An 18,751-nucleotide genomic window follows, 5' to 3' on the forward strand; every position below is an offset into this window, starting at 1 on the left:
TGAGGAGTGAGCGTTCCATTGCGACCCACTGCGGGGGGTCCGGCGTTTCCGGGGGCAAATAGGCGAGCTGAGAGAGGTGTAGGGCTAAGGAGTAGCGTTCTACAGACGGTAAGCCCAGGACACCACAGGATCTACGGGCCATAAGTTTGGACGCAGTTAAGCGGGGGTGGTTGGAACCCCAAACAAAGGACTGCATTCTGGTGTCGATGAGGTGTAGAGCAGTTAGAGACACCACCATGGGCAGCATTCTCAAGGGTTAGGTAAAGCGCGGAAGTTTAACCATTCTTACCGCTTGTACTCTTCCCCACTTGGAAAATCCCAGGAGGGACCATTTGTCAAAGTCTGATTTCATCTGAGTTATAAGGGGTGCCAGGTTATCCACAAACCTTCGTTCCAAGCCTCTGTTAACCAGAACCCCCGGGTATTTAAGCCGTGAGGATTTCCATCGAAAAGGGTAACCATGGATCGCTGCCTTCGTGTTGCCTGAGAAGAGTGGAAGGGCCTCACTTTTGTCCCAATTCACTTTGTAGCCTGATAGGGCCTCAAAGTCTTCAGTGACTTCTAGTTATGCCGGCAGGGAGCGTCAGAGGTCTCTAAGGGTGAGCAGAATATCGTCTGCATATAGATATATTTTTGAGAGGCTGCCGCGATGGGTAGGCCCGCTGTGCATGGCGAGGGGCCAAAGGGGGAGGGTGGGCAACCCTGACGTGTGCCTCTCCGGATTCGAAAGGTGTCCAAGAGGAACCATCCGCAGTTGACCTGGGCCACAGGGCAGTCCTAAAGTAGCCGGACCTTGGAGAGGAACTGTTCTCCCATGTCAAAGCATTTCATAGCGGTGAAAAGCTACCCTCATTCGATGCTATCAAATGCCTTTTCTGCGTCTACCGCATCCTCTGATAGGTCCTTGGTGGTCCATAGGGTATGAGCCAGGGTGCAGAGATGGTTTCTGAAGGAGCGGGCCGGGACAAAGACAACTTGTGTATGATGGATACGACCAGCTGTTTAAAAGAGAGATTAAGATACGACTTCTCGACGATCCTTAAAGAAGTTGATCCTTCCAGATACAATTCATAAGCACTACAGCACAATGAACAAATATGATAGAGGGGAGACTAAAATCTATAAGAACAGCATCCAAATCACACAATTCGCTCAGATCACAGCAGAAGAGTGCATATCCCAACTATTTCTATGAATGCTATTATAGACCTCAGAATGCACCATCTCCTTTATTAATAGATGCTCTCCAGTTAAAATTAAACTTTGCAGAAGCCTTCCCAGATTCAAATACCACTGTCCCTCTCAATTACTTTGGTATACTCAAGGAGTTTGACAACGAAGATTTGCATTGTATTAAATAGTTCATCTCTAAACTGGAAGCTCAGAATTTGCATTAGCATGTAATTGAACATGCTCTCTCAGCACAACACACCCTGGACATCATCTTATACTCCTGCAAAATGACTGATCAGCAACTGTAAAACGGTCATTTGCACTACCTCCCTCAAAAGAAAGTAGTACTCTTTCAACCTCATTGGCAGAGCACCAAACCGGGACAAAGTATCTCTGAAGATCTAGATGTCTTACTCAAGGGAATTTCACCATCAGCTCCAAGCTGAATGAAGCTGAAACTCTTGAGGCACTCATACCTATCAATGAAGTAGAGGGCTGCAGAAAATCATGAAACCATGTATGATGGTCCTCGAAGCAGCAAACTGGGCAGAAGAAATGGTAGGATAAAATGGAAAAGCTATGCCACCAGCAACACAAAAAGGTACATGAGGAAATACCATAAGCATTAATAAAGCGCACTATGTGAACCACATCCCTAATAACAATAATAAACAATGGACTAATGAAATGAGGCCACCACTCTTAGACACTCTTTAATGGCTTAGTTGAAATGTTTCCTCAAGGAAGCATCAGTAGTAGAGAGGTATAACCAAACCATAAAGAGAATTCTGAAAAAGGCAGCCGGATCAGGAAGCAATAGTTGGGCTAAGTTACTGCCTTTAGTTCACTCTATGAAGCACCCGTCAGTTGTCTAAGGGCTTCAGCTCATTTGTGAATTATTTTTTGGGAGACAGCCTAGAACTATGTATAGACATGGTCTTAGAACAATAGGAAAAGGAAGAACTTGAGAAAGATTCTATGGTCGAAAGAGGTTTTATTCTTCCATGGCAGGCTACAGGAAGTCCAGAGAATTCTTAAAAGAGTCAAGAGAAAGTCCACAGTCAATTTATTAGTTGCAGCGGTTTCTACACAAAGACCAAGTTTTGGTCCTTCGATCTACTTCCAACAATAAGATGCTTATTCAATGGCATAGACACTGGCAGGCACTAGAAACCATAGACAACATCCCTTATCACATAGCTCAAGCTGATAAGAAAAAATGTATACAGATTTATCACATTAGCTTGCTAAAGAAATGGAAGGAGCTCAAAGATGGTTTAACCATTTTTCACCAAGAAGATAGAGGGACAAGATGAAGAGGAAATATTTTCTCTCTGGACACACGGGAGAATGTAATAGAGAGGGCTCCCCTTACACAACAACATAAATATGAAATAGTATTGGTTTTGGTTCCCCTTAAAACGTATTCACAACCCCCTAGGTACATCACTTTGGTGAGGTATAAATAGAAATTCCTGTAAATTGTATGAATCAGGTTAAGTATTTGTAAGACCCCAAAAGCTAGAAAAGAAGCGATCCAGAAGCAGGTTGAAACTAAGCTGCAACACAATATCAATGAATCCTCCTAAAGTAAATGGTCTTCACTGATTAATTTGGTACTAAAGTCTCATTGCTTTATACAATTATGAATAGTTTTTATGAGTACATTAGATTTACATCTTTGATACTAGCTCATGCTCAGAGTGGATGAACTCATAGATCAACTTGGAAAAGCTATATTTATTAATACTTTGGATATTACCAAAAGTTTTGCCAGTTTCCATACAGATCGTCATACCACAGCAAGACAGATTTTTGCAAAATCCAGAGATGTACCAATTTAAGCTGATATCTTTCAGGGGCTTGAGGACAAGGTTTTATGTCTTCACCAAGGTTATATTGCTGTGAATGTTAGTATAATAATTTTCAGTTCCTCGCAGTTGTTACATCTTTAACATTTTGGAAAACTATTACCAACACAGAAAGAGGCAGGCTTAACCATTATTCCTCTTGAATGTATCCCAGCAGCACAACAGGTAAAATATCAGGAATATCCCCTGGGGCCAAGGTCTCAGACATCCAGAAGCCAAAAAAGCAGCATTGCAAACGATACTAATAAAAGGTTCATACTTAAACTTTCGGGCTTGGCCAACACTCTAGTCAGCCACACTCTAGTCAACCTGCTCAAGAAGACAATGCCCAATCAAATACAATGGGGATTAGATCAAGAGAAGGCTTTTGCACGCCTAAATATGACAATGTCCTCAGATTCGGTTTTGAAATGGGCCGACTTCAAAAAACTGTTATATTGCAAACAGATAATGCATGCCTAGGTCTTGGGAGCTGTCCTATCACAGGTGACAGAGGGTGGGGTTTCATTAAATTTTAAACATCATCGGAAAAAAACACTATACAGGAAGAGAGGTTGCCATTTAAATAGGCCATAGATACATTACATGCAACTTTTGTCCTACACACTGGGCCATGTCGTTGCCCTTTATCATGGCTATCCCACAATAAGGATTCAAATCTTAGGGTACCCTCTTGGTTTTTTTTTATAGCCATTTTCTTTCATGCCACTTCACACAGGTTGCAATCTTGAGAGCAATGTGGATTATCTATCTAGAATAACTTAGTTTGGCCTAATCAAACATAAAGAGTACTAGTAGTAGTGGGAGTCTGTGAGCAGGGACTTCCGAGGGACAGCGGGCGTGGGCAGAGTGTGGTCCGCGGTTAAACCAGGAAAAGGCAGAGCCAGTGGAACCAAAGAGCTCACCGTGATGTAGCAACATAGCACGTTTGCCACTGACAGCAGAGAGTGCGTGAGCCTAAGAGACATGGAAGGGACCTTGGAGAAGCTGTGCACCAGTAAGACATGGAGCTAAATGCGGTGGCGGCAATGAAGCCAAGGCAGGGTCAGGAAGAGTGTTGGTTGCCTCAGTTGCAGTGGATGGCTGGCTCAAACAGCAGGGTGGCCTGAGAAAGGGAGGGTGGGTGTTTCACAGTGGGAAAAAGGGTAAAATAAATCAAATCAACATTTAGAGGATACAGATAAGAGGAGAGCTGTACAGTATAGGGTAATAGTGAGATCAATGTGTATTACTATTTGACGTCTTTTTCACTGGCACTATGAAAAGCAATTAAATTATACCAAAAACAAAATATGTATTAGGAGCAGGTACCATAAAGGGTGCTGAGACAAACCTGAAGGACTTCCCACCATGTCCTGCCTGGAACGGACTGCCCTGGGAGTACAGCTGCTGATTTCCAGCAGCGGATGCAGAAGCCATCATCTTCTTTTCCGCTACGTGAAGAAAACAAAATATAAGCTTTGAAATGACAGTAAATTTTATACATATAATAGTCAGCAAGAAAGACTCCGTTGTCATGGTCCAATTTATGAGCACACATGAAAAGCATTTTTGACTCACATACCGCATTGGGTTAATTTAACAGATCAGCGCAAAACCTTCCCAAAAAGTGCAAGTTAAGTTTAGCCTTGAAAAGTTTCTCACCGATTGGTCGATAATGATGAGTAATAACAGGGATTGCAAAAGTTGAATGTCCAAATTAATATAATAGATATAGTTTTGAGGTGCAAAACAATACACCAAACCTATAATTAAAAAGGGAGCTTTGCTCAGGGCATGAGACTTTCTGATTTGATCTAATCTGTCCTGCAATGAAATGTGGTCAAAAATATAAATAAAAGGCAGCTGCATTTAGGAACCAACATTTCAAACTGAAATGGCAGCGATTTCTGGCTCATGGACTAGGTGGAGTTCTGGGGTGAGGGAGGAATGCATAGGGATGAATGGGGGAAGGTGTTCACTGTAAACACATGGTATGGCCCTCATCAATCATAATTTTGTAGTAAAATGTCCTAGTGATGTCAGAAATTATGTCATGTTTAATGCTATGAGTGAGGTCCTGAGAAGCACATAGAGAAGGATTGTGAAACTAACCTTTACTAGCAAATATAAGTATTTTTAGAGGTTGCCTCATAACCATGCCAGATCTCCAAATAAAGTGCCCGATTTAGAGTTGGGTGGTCCATAGGACCGTCGAACCCGTGGTGGCAGTCCGACCACCGCCGCACAGCCCACATTATCATGACATGAGACCGCCAGCACCAAGATCAAAGATCTTGTGCGGGTTGGGGCAGCAATATGCATGCAGTGCCACTGCGGTTCTGCCGAGCATATTGCCTCACCGCCAGCCTTCCCATGGCAGTGGCCCGCCATGGGTCGACGACCGGTGAGGCAACAAAGGGGGGCCCTACAGGGCCCCCTTGTTCCTCGGGGCATGGGGAGCATGCAGTGAGGCACAACACCCCAGTTCCTGCATGGTGCAGCATGCACCACATGCCGCACCAGGCAGGAACATCCTGCAGCAGTGTCACAACGGTGCCTGTCTGAGTCTCACCTTTGGGCCTTTAGACAGGCACTGCAGTAACACTGCCACAGTTCTGCCTGCCTGCCAAGGATTACAATCATAATCCGGCAAGTACTGGGAGTCCAGCTTTGGTGGTCCTCCCGCTGGGCGCTGACATGGCGGCCCGCAGGAAGACCGCCAAAGTCGTAATCAGGCCCAAAGTGTTTTCAAGGAATTTGAAAGGTATATAACATAGGGATGACTTTAGGGTTGCTCTTAGAAAGTTTGGCAGTGAATATCTTACATTTTGTGATGGTGTACTTTGTCCGGGTCATATGCTGTTGGCACCGGGTAGACCTTAGGTACCAAGTCTATTTGCTATTATCACTCATAGAAGTGAAAACATTTTTCAACATCTCAACAAGACATCCTCTAGATGGAGAAGTAGTTGTGGCTTAGACGAATTGTGACCCAAATGTAATCTGCGTCTTTGGGTCTACAGAGAAGTCTGGTCTAAGGAGAATGTCTGGTTTACAGTGTTTGGGTATATGAAAAAGCAGGAGGCTGGTTACAAGATTCCTCAAAAGAGGAGGAACCTGCTCTCATGAATAAAAAACTGGTTGACAAGGAAAAATTCTGATTGCAGGAGTCAGTTATCTGTTGGCAAAAACAGTTTCTAATCAACAGAATACAATCTAGTTGGTATATGAAGCATCTCAATAGGTGTGTGGTGGAGGAGTCTGATAGATGTAAAGAATGCATTTTAAGTTGGAGCAATGTGGCTAAAGGAATACCAATCAATGGTGGAGCCTGCTTGATTAGGAGGAACCTCATGAAAGGACCAGGAATCTGTTAGAAAGACCTTTGTTTTAAACCGAATTAAGAGAATAGAAATGTTTGAAGACGGAGTGCCATATTGTATGAGGAGTTTGCTCAATCGAACTGTTTTAAGGAGGAGTCTCAATACAGAATATATGATAGAGGACCAATCTGGTAGATAGGGAGGACTCTGGTGAAAAGTGAAGGGATATGGTTGGAGGAACAGGAGCATTGTTGAAGGGAGAGGAGTTGTCTGGTTGATGGAGTGGGGACATTCGTTGAAGGAAAGGGATGGGTGATCCTGGTGAAGGTGTTCTATGATAGAGTCATCAATCTAAGTGTTCTAACCTGGTGGAGTTGTTATAACTGGGCGACATAAATGGAAGAGTGATAGGGTTGGGAAGTCTGGTAGCCAGAGGGGAAGGGAAGTCTTCCAAACAGAGGGAATAGGAAGTCTAGCAGACAGAACAGTGAGGGATATGGCTGACAAAGAGGGAGCATGGCAAAGGGGGTTAGGGTAATCTGTTCAAAAGTGGAGGATGATCTGTACAACAGAGGATGGAAAAGTCTGCTTAAGAGAGGGCAGACTTCTCAGAAGAGGTGGGGACACCCAACGAGAGAATGCAAACATTTTGTTAACAGAACGGGAGAGTCTGTTCAAAGAGGTGGGGTTTGCTCAACAGAGGGGGAAAAGTCTGTTCAACAAATGGAGGACTCGATTGGCGGTTGAGGGTTCTTTTCAACATAAGTAAGGAGCCTGCTCATAGGATGGGGGGCCATATTCTTCCCAACTGAGGGAGAGAGTGCCCCAACAAAGGGGTGGTGGCTGTGCATGTAGAGTGGAAAATCACATAATCAGAGAGGACAGTAAAGTAGAGTCAGGTGAAAAGAGATGTGTTACCAAAATATTGACTTGCAGCAATCTAATCTCCTAGAATATAGAGGTAAGAATATTGTTTTTGGTGAAGTATTTAATATTGTTCTTAGAAAATGTAATTGTACATAATTAAGATGTTTATAATATATATTTTGGATAAATTATTGCTGTATTGTGCATGTTATTACGCATGTTATATGATTTGTTTTTAAATGAAAGTGTTGAAGTATTTTAGGAGTGGGTTGTTGCTTTTGTGTGCGAATGTCGTGTATAGTTAAAAAAATGTAAAGATGATATTTTTCATATTATTGATTTTTCAGTGTAATATAATTCTTTGGAGTTGTCCATAAGTCAGAAAGGAAAGAATGGTTTAAAAATTGTTTTTCAAATTTCACAGTAATATGTTTGGGGGGAAATAATTATTTTTTCATTTTAATGTTATGAAGACAATTTTTACAATTAAAAAGTGGAAAAATATAACAAATATGATGTTTTAAATTATGTTTAATTTAAAATAAATGTAAGTAGCTTTTGTAAAATGTATGGTTTGTATGGAGAAGTGTGGCTCACTGTTTAGAGGAGGCAGACCTGGAAGCAGAGGTCAGCCCGGGACCAGGGTTTAATTCCTGGCTCGGCGGGGTCTTGAGTCCTAAAATGTCCATGGACTCGACATTTCTCGCTCCGGTGCCTACTCGATTCCTGGGTTCACACTCTGCAACTCTGGGCAATAGCTTGCTTAATCTCCACAACGGCCCCTCGTGGCGGGATGCCTGGCTTTCACCTTGCGGATACCCTGCCGGGGTTATCTCACAGGGGAATACCAGGACGGGTTCCCTAAGCAGGCGCTTAGAAACCGGTGGTGATTTGTGCTATATAAATTCCTGTACATTTACATTTATGTTTTTAGGAAATATTGTTTAGCTTTACTATTGTTATTTTTATCACATTTTTAGAAAAATTACAGTTTAGGTAATTTTTACAGGTTAAAAAATTGAAAGCTTCATAATTAAGAATATTTACAAAGAATGTAAGTAATTTAAATATTGAATGATTCAAATGAAAGTGTATAATTTATTTGTTCATTTTTTTTACCAATTATTTTCATTTTATTTTACTACGTTTCATTTTTCAGAAAATATGAAAAACACATCTATCTGTGGTGCACTTTTAACTAAATTCACAATGTTTTTAAAATATGGTTTTATTAGAGTGGGAATAGTAAGCCTAACCCCTTCAATGGTCACCACCTTCCCCACTGTAGCTCTAGATTGGGCACAGTACAACCAACCCATTCAATGTTCTACGCTTTCCCCATTGCAGCTAATCTAGAGAGGGACTATTAAGTCTAACCTCTTCTAACCTCTTCCATGCAAAACGTTTTCTCCAATGTAGCTTTGACTGGAGAGGGAATAAAAAATGTACCCGAACTCTTTCCCCAATGTATCTTAGATTGGAATGCGAACAGTAAATGGCCCTTCCCTGTAATGTCAAGCTTTTGACCCATGTAAGTTAGGCTGCAGTATTGCTGTATTAACAAAAATAATTGTGAAACGGTGTTCTTTTACATAACTTTTATTTGTATAGTAGAAGTAATAGTTTTTTTCCAAATATTATATTTTGCATTTTTTTTTTATTAACTATTACATTTCCTATAACCATTACTTTAATATTCATTGTTATGAACATTTGTAAATTTTTTCTTATATTTATGTTACATATTCACGTTTTTACTTTTTGGACTAAACATTATAGATATATATACATATATGTTTTACATTTTTACATATTGCAGCATTTTAGAACACATTTTTACAATACTTTATCAAACCAGCTTTATTTTCCTTAAAAAACATTATCTTATAACTTGTTTTGTTTAACAAAAACAAGCTATATATATATATATATATATAACTTCTGATCTGGCAGGCGGTTCCTACATTGATTTGGTGGTGCGGAGGGTGGGGAGGGAAGGGGTATCGCGCTCTCACACCGCCAAATTCTTAATAAGGCCCTATCACACGAAGTGAGCAACACAGTTGTGATTAAATGTGTGAAAAAATGAATCATCTTCAAATATTAATTACACTGAAGTAGTTCTAGAGCGAAGATTGGGCATAAGGAAAAGCGTGCAAAGGTCAGTTTGAACAGATTTGCGAGAATTGTGATAGGTCTTCTTACAATATACAAGACACACCAAACCAATATATTCTCTGGGGTACAAGGTAAAAGCGCTGAGAGACACATGATCCAGACAGCCATATCCAAGGCAAATGTCTTCTTCACAAATATCAGTTGCATCACACAAGCAACCATGCATAAAGCCAATAAGTTTGACCTTAGAGGGATGCCCGCACAGCTGGTGGTGTTCCTAATGCTTGTGAACACATGACTATTGATTACAAAGTACTGCAAAAACATTTAAAAGAGGCCTTTGGGCACACTAGTTTGTACAGCGATCTTTAAATGTTTCTCACTTCAACATTCTTTCATGTTCTAAAATGCTAGGTGTGTTTAGAAGCAACGTGTTGGCCATGTTCGTAAAGAAATGAAAACTAAAATATACACAAGCATTGGCTAAGCCATTGGGTTTTGCCAATTAATGCAGAGGTAAAACCTAATGGCTTTGCCAATGCTTGTTTTACTTTGAAATCAAACTGGGCGGTTTTTTTGAGTACTCTACATTTAGGGCCTTATTACGAGTTTGACGGTCTTTGAACCTCCGTACCAGCGGTCGCGGTCCGTCCACTGTATTACGAGTTAGGCAGATTGCTATTGCAAAGACCGAGGCTGATCTGCCGACACCACCAGCACACCGCAGACCTGCCAGGGTTGGGCAAAAGCAGCTGGGATAGGGCGGTACAGAGGAGTTTCACTGCCATCCGAATTAAGAGTTTGTTTTCCGACAAGCCGACCATGGCGGTGGGATCACCAGCTTCAAGGATTTGGGGTGCGTACTTACCCCTTTCCTATTCTTCCCCTAGAGAGTTCGACATTAATCCCTTTCTTGAGGTCCTCCCTTCACAGTAGCATTTTCACCCTGCGGATTCTGGCCCTGTTGCGGCGATACACAGGGGAGTCCTTTTTGTGCCACTTACCCATTACCTGGACTGCCCACATTTGGGCCAGGTTCCGGCAAGGGGTAGATGGTATTTTTTCACATGTATCATGCATGTGTGTGCATTTGACACATATACCGTTAAAATGTTCACACATGCATCGATACATATGGAAAAATAGTCACCATCGCCGCAGTCGCACTACCGGCTGTCTGAACACCGCCAGCACTGTGGTCTACTGGTAGCCACAGACGGGGCGTTCGGACCGGCAAAATCGTAATAAGGACTTTAGTGTACGTTTTTTAGAGGTGTCTCCATATACTCTGGTTAAAATGCTAGTAACAGTCCTATATAGTTGTATCTGGGTATATTTTTTTAAATAAAGCTAATCGTTTGTTCGAAGTCAATGATTATTTTTGGGGGGATAGTAGTTTTTAGTTTTAGATTTTATTTGAGCTAGTGGCTTGTGTTGTGCTGCACTTTGTTAGGCAAAGGTGCGTATACTAAAGTTATGTTGGTGCTGTAGTATTCACAATGAATTGTGTATATTTGTATGAATGATAGACGACACACTTTAACAGTCCGTGCACAATTTAAACTGCCTATCCATATGTTGCTATGCGTTAATCTTAGCAGTTTGTTTTCTGTAGCATAAATTCTTCTTCTGCCATTGTTGCTGTTGTAATACATAAGTATGGGTTGCTCACTATGTGTTGTAGTTGAATTATCAGGTCTTCAAATTTTGTAAAGGCAGCAGGAATTTCAGTTGTGGGGTTTTTGGGTTTGGCAAGGAGTCTTTTCAAGTCTGGGATACACTGGTTCTTTGGATAGGATTTCCGAGGTGTTTAGCCAGGTCTGTCGTTTTGATTGTGGGGTTGAAGTGGGTGGGAATGGCATTGATTTAGTAGCTAAAGAACTGAGAAGAATTGCTGCAAAGGTCATGGAAGATGGTGAGGTGAAATCTTTACAATAGTGAAGATTTCTTTTGCTTCTGTTGGTGCTGGCACTGATGCAGTCAGAAAGTATGCTGGTAAGAATCTGAATGGTACTCCCTGATATTTAGAGGAGAATTGCTTTAACACTTATATACATAGACGCACTTTAGACACAGACCCAAGGTCATGTCACCCAGAAGGGAACTCCAGTGAGGAAGCATTGTGACTAGATTTTCTTAGGTCTGCAGACAGCTGAATAGAGGGCCGGCGGTAGGTGGATAAATATGGTTCCAAAGTTAAGGCAGGTTCAAGCAGAACTGCGGTAAATGAGGGCAACTGCTCTGCTAGAAGAGATCTCCCCTTCTGAAGAGCTATCTAGGCCATTTTGTACTCAATTTAAGGGAGTGTAAATGGATATACTCTCTGAACACAGTGGAAACAGTGAATAAAGGACTGAACGAACAGGAGGAAATTAACAGACAGGTGGCTCTTCTCAAAATCTAGATAACCTAGAAATTTTAGAGCCTGACACAAAGGACATATACTGAGTTAGATAATAACTCCTCTGTCTGGCATGATATGTACAATAACTAAATGTCTTAATGAAGTGGCATATGCTGATCTATGAATTCGATATAATGTTACATACCGCACAATGGGCTGTGCTTGGAATGATCCATGAATTCGAACTGACTCCCCGTAATGGGCTATGCCAGGAGGGAATACTGATAATGTCAGTGAATTAATGCACTTTTTTAATTTTGTATACTGTGGCTTATCCAGAGGTAATTTGGTTTTTTCATCAACTCACTAAGTGAACCTGCTACGTATATGAGATATGAGTATATTTGACCACTTGTAAATTGCTGAAATATGTTTTATTTTGTCAAAGAAGTGGAAAATGAATCTTATGTCATTGTTTGAACCAAATGATTCAGAACAGTCCAGGTTGTAGTCATCAGGCATGAATCGAATATGACTGTTTGTAATGGTTAAATATGTTCTTTTTCAACTTCTTTGGTTTATGTTGTTAAAATGCTTTTGTGCTGTCTTGTAACCCTGATACATATCGGGTTTGTGAAATATGTCTTACCTATGTTGTTAAGAATATTGGAGCTGGCCCCTTACTAGGCATTGGCAGACACCCAATCCAAGATGGCTGAATTTAGACCACTGGCAATTGATACAATATGTCTTGTTGTTCTTAAAAAATGTGGATAAATGACAAGCTATCCTTGCCATTTATTTATTATTTTTGTAACCCTAAAATGATTGGTTGCATATGATACATTTCAGCCAATGACGTGATTAATACCGCGTTGGGCACTTATAATCCATCGGTATATGCCCAATCTAAGATGGCGGAACCCTGAGTTTCGACTGTCGGTTTGGCAAATACATGTTTGTACTTGCATATTGGGATTTTGACCCCATAACAGCCTTTAAATTCAAAGAATGCTATTGCGTACGATAATTGTAATAAATTATCGAATCCTGTAGATGTTTAATCAAAGATGGTGGAATTTAGATTTTCAATCGTCTTTTTTGGAAATACCCATACGCGCTTGCATAATGGGATTTTGAAACCCAAGAGCCTTTAAATTACCAAAGAATGCGTTCTTCAAAAATATAAACGAGCCTCCATGATTGACCCGCCGAGTCTGCTTTCTAGATCTATGCATACGGACACCGGCACGGCGTGCAAGCATCGGATGCTGCTGAATGCCGATCCTTGGGGAACAGACACGAAGGAGTTTGGTGAGTCCCGGGGCACTTGTGGTTAGAGGTTCAGGTAATTACAGTCCGCCAAAAACATGGACTGACTCGAATTTCTTTTTAACCTCAACAGCGGATCGATTACCACTTTACAAACTGTTTGGGCAGAGCTAATTACGACTACCTCACCACGAATTAATTGGGTAAGGGATATGCCCGTATGTGTATATATAATTTTAGATGCTGGGACACAGTTCCCAGTTTTTAATGGAAATAGGGGTCACTTAGTAGCCCATGTATTGTGTAATGACAGTTCTTTGTGCAATTGGAGGACTTATGCCATCACTAAAGCGTCCTCTATTTAATTATAGGACAAGCTGTCAAACATTGAAATTGACAATGCAGAGGCTGTAAGCCTGCCACATGAAGATAACATAGTTCTACATCTTCGTCCCCTGGACAAAGGTACTGAGAAGTCCAGATTTCGTTAAAGCAAAGCATCATTTATGATTCAATAGAGAGTGAGTCAATTGACCCCCCTATTATGTTTTTAGGTATCACTCAGTTACCTTGGGACTCCGAGTGAAGAATTCCACTTGGTTCTCCATTTCTACTGGGTAAGCCAAATTTGTCCTTGCCTGAGTTGATTGCGACATCACTATTGGTCGCAAGTATATATTTACTTCATTTCAGGGCTCACACTACTCCCTTGGTTGCCCAATGTTTTAGTCCTGATGAAGACTCACATGGCCACGGTCCAACTTACCTCTAGGCTCTAAGACGAGTCGGAACGTCGACGCTCTTTTTTGATTACCTGGATCGTGTCACACAATTTTCTGGTGCAATATAACTTTTGGAAGCAATGTCTCCATTAAATGAAAATTGTGTATAGAACTTATAGCACAGACCAGGTTACACAAACAATATCATATTGTGTCAACTGACGTATCTTGCATATAAATTTGTAAATATATTTATATGTTTCTCTATTTTCTATCTCTTTTACTAAGCACTTTACATTCTTTATCTTATGCACGCTCGCTTTGGGCAACCTACATATTCTCCTATATAGAGATAGTGATGTATGCAATGAATTAAAATTGCTCCTGAATTTGTAATGATTGCTGTTGCTTTCCTTTATTCCATATGAATTAATACATTGATTGTGCAGGGTTGATCTGTGAGACATATCCCATAACTTAAGGACTTCTTTAGTATGTTTTGATTTAATCGATTTTTGTGAAAATATTGGTTGAAGACCATTGTATTTGAATATAGGCCATTTTGTAGGTCAACATAAACACCAAATCTATAGTAAAACAAAGGAAGCTGGACATTGGATTCTGAATTACCATCTTCCTCGCGGCCATTAGCTCTATTAAACATATTTATGCCTTTAGAATCCTAATAACTCCAATATATGGGCAATATCCTAGGCCCTACAAAAGAGGTGTTGGTCAAGGTAAGCTCCAGCCTTTTTTCTTGCCACCTAAGTTATTTCAGTCGACTTTGATAGTGTGCCGGTAAGAATTTCAAGCATGACACCATCTTGTGATCCAAGAGATGGCGCTGTGGTCTGGGACGTCTTTTTATGCGTCAATGTTGGAACCTGGGGATCCCAAGAGCCAAAGTCCCTGGGTCCAAAGGATCAGGTCAGCCCTTGGAGAGTGATCCAGGCATACTAGAGCTGTCCTAAAAAGGTCCTACATGGCCTGACAAAAGTTCTCTACCTGAGGCAGAGAGTCAGAAATTCAAGCTGTATCTTCTGAAGCTTCTGAATCGGCTTTGAGGATGAGGAAGGCGCTAGCACTGCACCATGGCTCCACACAGACAGTTCCAGCAATGCGATTGGTTCTTTGAGGAGGATTTTGCATTTCGTTTTGCGGTGAGATCTTTTGGGAAATTCCTCCCTCACAGGATACTTACATGTAGGAGAATGGGTGAATGAACCTAGGCTTGTTCCTGCTAGCAATGGCCAAAAATAACTTGACCTCCCGCTTCCTCACAGCTGTTAGTAAATCAGGGAATATGAATCACAAGCCAGTGGCATGGTTGGGTCAAAAATGTCACATGCTGATGTTGTGGGGATCTGATTAAAACACCCCCTTGCAGCACTTTTGACAGGGCTTGAACCGTGAAACCTTCAGACGAGCTGGCTGACCTAGTAACTGTCCTAAAATAAATGTGGTCCACAAAGCATCACAACAGAGTTTCTGATTCCAACGATAAGGCTTTGGAAAAAGAAGAATTGTTGCCAGCACGCAAGTTGTTAGCCGTTAATGTGCAAATGATGTCCTGCTCAGGGAATGGAGTCATGGCCAATGGCTCAGCAAAAACAAATCCGGACCAGTCGAGGGAATTTTCTTAAAGTGAGGAAACTGCAAAAAGGTGTATTCATCAGAAGAAATGTATTTCCTGGTTGTTGGACGCTTCGCGGGTCCCGCAGCGCGGTAAATACCGCGAGAGCATCATCCACAAAGGGGCAGTCTTCCTTTGACCGGCAGGGCTGCGAGCATTACCAGGGACTCCAAGGACCAGGAGTCCCTGCCCGCCCATTGAGACCAGCTGGGCTGCTCTCCCTGCCGGCCCCGCCCGCCCGCCCACAGTGTTAAAAGGCGGGTTTGGAAGTAAGCGAGTGGGATTTTTACCAGGTTGTTGGACGCCGACACAGCCCAGCACTTCCTTCAGGAGCCTGCATCTTTTCCCTGCAAAGCCTCGCCGGACCCGCTTCGTGGGTCCCGCAGTGCGGTAAATACCGCGAGAGCATCATCCACAAGGGGGCAGTCTTCCTTTGACCGGCAGGGCTGCGAGCATTACCAGGGACTCCAAGGACCAGGAGTCCCTGCCCGCCCATTGCGACCAGCTGGGCTGCTCTCCCTGCCGGCCCCGCCCACAGTGTTAAAAGGCGGGTTTGGAAGTAAGCGAGTGGGATTTTTACCAGGTTGTTGGACGCGACACAGCCCAGCACTTCCTTCACGAGCCTGCATCTTTTCCCTGCAAAGCCTCGCCGGACCCGCTTTGCGGTAAATACAGCGAGAGCATCATCCACAAGGGGGCAGTCTTCCTTTGACCGGCAGGGCTGCGAGCATTACCAGGGACTCCAAGGACCAGGAGTCCCTGCCCGCCCATTGAGACCAGCTGGGCTGCTCTCCCTGCCGGCCCCGCCCGCCCGCCCACAGTGTTAAAAGGTGGGTTTGGAAGAAAGCAAGTGGGATTTTTACCAGGTTGTTGGACGCCGACACAGCCCAGCACTTCCTTCACGAGCCTGCATCTTTTCCCTGCAAAGCCTCGCCGGACCCGCTTCGCGGGTCCCGCAGCGCGGTAAATACCGCGAGAGCATCATCCACAAGGGGGCAGTCTTCCTTTGACCGGCAGGGCTGCTAGCATTACCAGGGACTCCAAGGACCAGGAGTCCCTGCCCGCCCATTGAGACCAGCTGGGCTGCTCTCCCTGCCGGCCCGCCCTCCCGCCAATCACAATCATTGCTATTTGAAGGTAGACGGAACTCCGCTGCGCGGGAGAGCGCCGGGAGAAGCCCGGGACAAGGGCGGGACCGTCTAAGGCCGTCCAAGGACGATTAAGGTCGGGTCGGGCCCACTCTCTTTCATCGGTGATTTGAGGACCTTCTTCCATTGACTGGTATTAAGATTTTGTACTCGTTCTTTTCTGTTTTTATCAATTGAATCTTTATACTCATATGATGTCCTTACGTTCAGGGAAGGGTAGGCATGTAACTGTAAAGACGAATAATGGGAAAGCCACTGGAACCTTAGATGATTTTATAACCCGGGCAACGGGGATTTTAGAAAAAGAAATTGCCCTTACTGAAAAGCGTTTGTCATTAGACTTAACAGGGAAACGCTTCTCTTTGGGACGAATTGGCTCAACAACTACCCCCAACAAGACAACAATTACCCCCGATAAGAGTACAGAAAATAATTTGGAAGCTAGCCCAACTCTTGTCGTAATTTCTGACTCCCAGCCAACTATGGTTGAAGATTTAGGGGGCTGCCCAGATGAAGTACTTACACCTACACCTACACCTGTACCTATACTATCAGGTATTACGGGGGATAGTGCCCAACATTGTATTCTGAGTATTAATGGGTCTACTCCTATGCAACCCAGAGTCTTAGACTGCGATCAAGAACTCACGCAACCTAATAACGGAAAAGAGGGGGGAATCATAGGAAGGGAAGTAGAGCCAAGCTAGCTAAGACAGTTGCACCTAGAGTATCGGCAAGTGTGCCCAAGCAAAAGGGAACCCATTCAGGTGATGTGGGACAGAAAATCTTTTCTTTCAATAATAATAATGAGGAACTATTGGGGAAAATTGAGAAATTGGTCCAGAACCTTTTGTCGCCCCTCCTAGAGAGAACGCAAATTGTTAACTTAAAGTTAGACCAATTAGAGCACCTCATCTCACTTAATACTCACTCTCTTGAAACATTGGCAAATAAGAGTAAATCACCTGAGACGGGGGGTAATAATAATATTACCTCAAGAAAAGGGGGCCAGAAAAATCTAAGTAAAGCACCCCAAACACCCACAATTGTGGACCCCAAGGTAGCACCCGTTCCTTCAGTACGGACTAAACCCGTACCATTAGCACGCACTAAATCTGCAGTGGTGGCCACTGTGGGGTCCCAAAGCCAAAATGTGGCAGGCACAGTATCAACGTCTGAGGCAACTACATCTAAGCAGGGAGTCACCTCTGGGCCTAAACCAATTCCATCACAGGGAACCGTAGACGATAGTGACAGAGTACCTAAAAAGAAATTACCTCCTGTAAATTTGCCTCCAGACTCTGTCCCTTTTATGGTAATCCTGACAGGAGTCCCTGCAGTTATGCCTAATAAATCGGAATCAAACCAGGATCTTAAAAATAAAGTAACATTTTGGCTTAATAATAATAGGCCACTTCCCCCTGACACAAACAAAAATACTCAGTGTGCGAAGAGTCCCCTGGGTGGGTGCAAGCGAGAAGGATCTAGAGGGGGATTGTATTCTGATTAACTTCAGGGACACCTGGGTAAAAGATATGATTTGTCGTAAACCAAGGTTTGCCAGAGTTGGAGATATCCAATGTATAGGTTTGGAATACTTTTATCCTAATTTGAATTATGTCCCACCGAATCCGTACCATAAGAATTCTGGGCTGAGCTTCCTGAGCGAAACATATCCTAGGTGGACTCGGAGAAATATGGCTGCATGGCCGAACCAAAATAACCCGGGAATGTGGCACCAGGGTAATGGCTACTTTAGGGGACCACCATGTAACAACAACAACTTTTTGCAACCACCCTATAACGACCCAAGACTGAGAATCCAGGGAGATGATTACCTAGGGTGGATGCCAAGTAATATTCCCCTAAGAAATCGTTTTGATCCACTTGTGGGTATGGAGGAGTTGGATTGACCACTACAAAATCTTTCTGGAGATGTTTTGCCAATAGTAGAGCTGAGCCAGAGGGAGAATGGGGAAAGTTGTAATGATAATTTGGTGGAGGATGTCTCCGTATGTGATGAACATATTATTAACCTTCAAGACTCAGAGGTTTGCACCACCCAAGAAAGTGAATCAAATTTAACTACCTTAAGGCAAGATTTGGTAGCAATACCAGAATTAGTTGGAGACAAACTATGTGAATCAAGGTTGTGTCTAATTTCATGGAACATCGCTGGGCTCGCTACTAGATTGGAGGATGAGGCCTGGTTGGATTATGTGGGTGATCATGACATTTTGTGTCTTCAGGAGACATGGAGCCGAACCCCCCAGAACATTGATGGCTTTCAACCAT

The 18,751-nt window shown here is 42.8% G+C and overlaps 1 protein-coding gene across 8 annotated transcripts in view; it reads right to left on the minus strand.

Annotated features, from left to right (window-relative positions):
• Window positions 1-18,751, minus strand: part of ARNT2 (aryl hydrocarbon receptor nuclear translocator 2) — a 916,564-nt gene that overhangs the window by 69,951 nt on the left and 827,862 nt on the right. For all 8 annotated transcript variants that reach the window (XM_086957884.1, XM_086957885.1, XM_086957883.1 and 5 more), the window contains one exon: window positions 4,378-4,477. In XM_086957884.1, coding sequence (XP_086814010.1) covers window positions 4,378-4,477 — 100 coding nt within the window. The remainder of the gene's footprint in view (window positions 1-4,377; window positions 4,478-18,751) is intronic.

The sequence above is a fragment of the Lissotriton vulgaris genome, chromosome 2_1, assembly GCF_964263255.1.
Source record: "Lissotriton vulgaris chromosome 2_1, aLisVul1.2, whole genome shotgun sequence".
NCBI lineage: Eukaryota > Metazoa > Chordata > Amphibia > Caudata > Salamandridae > Lissotriton > Lissotriton vulgaris.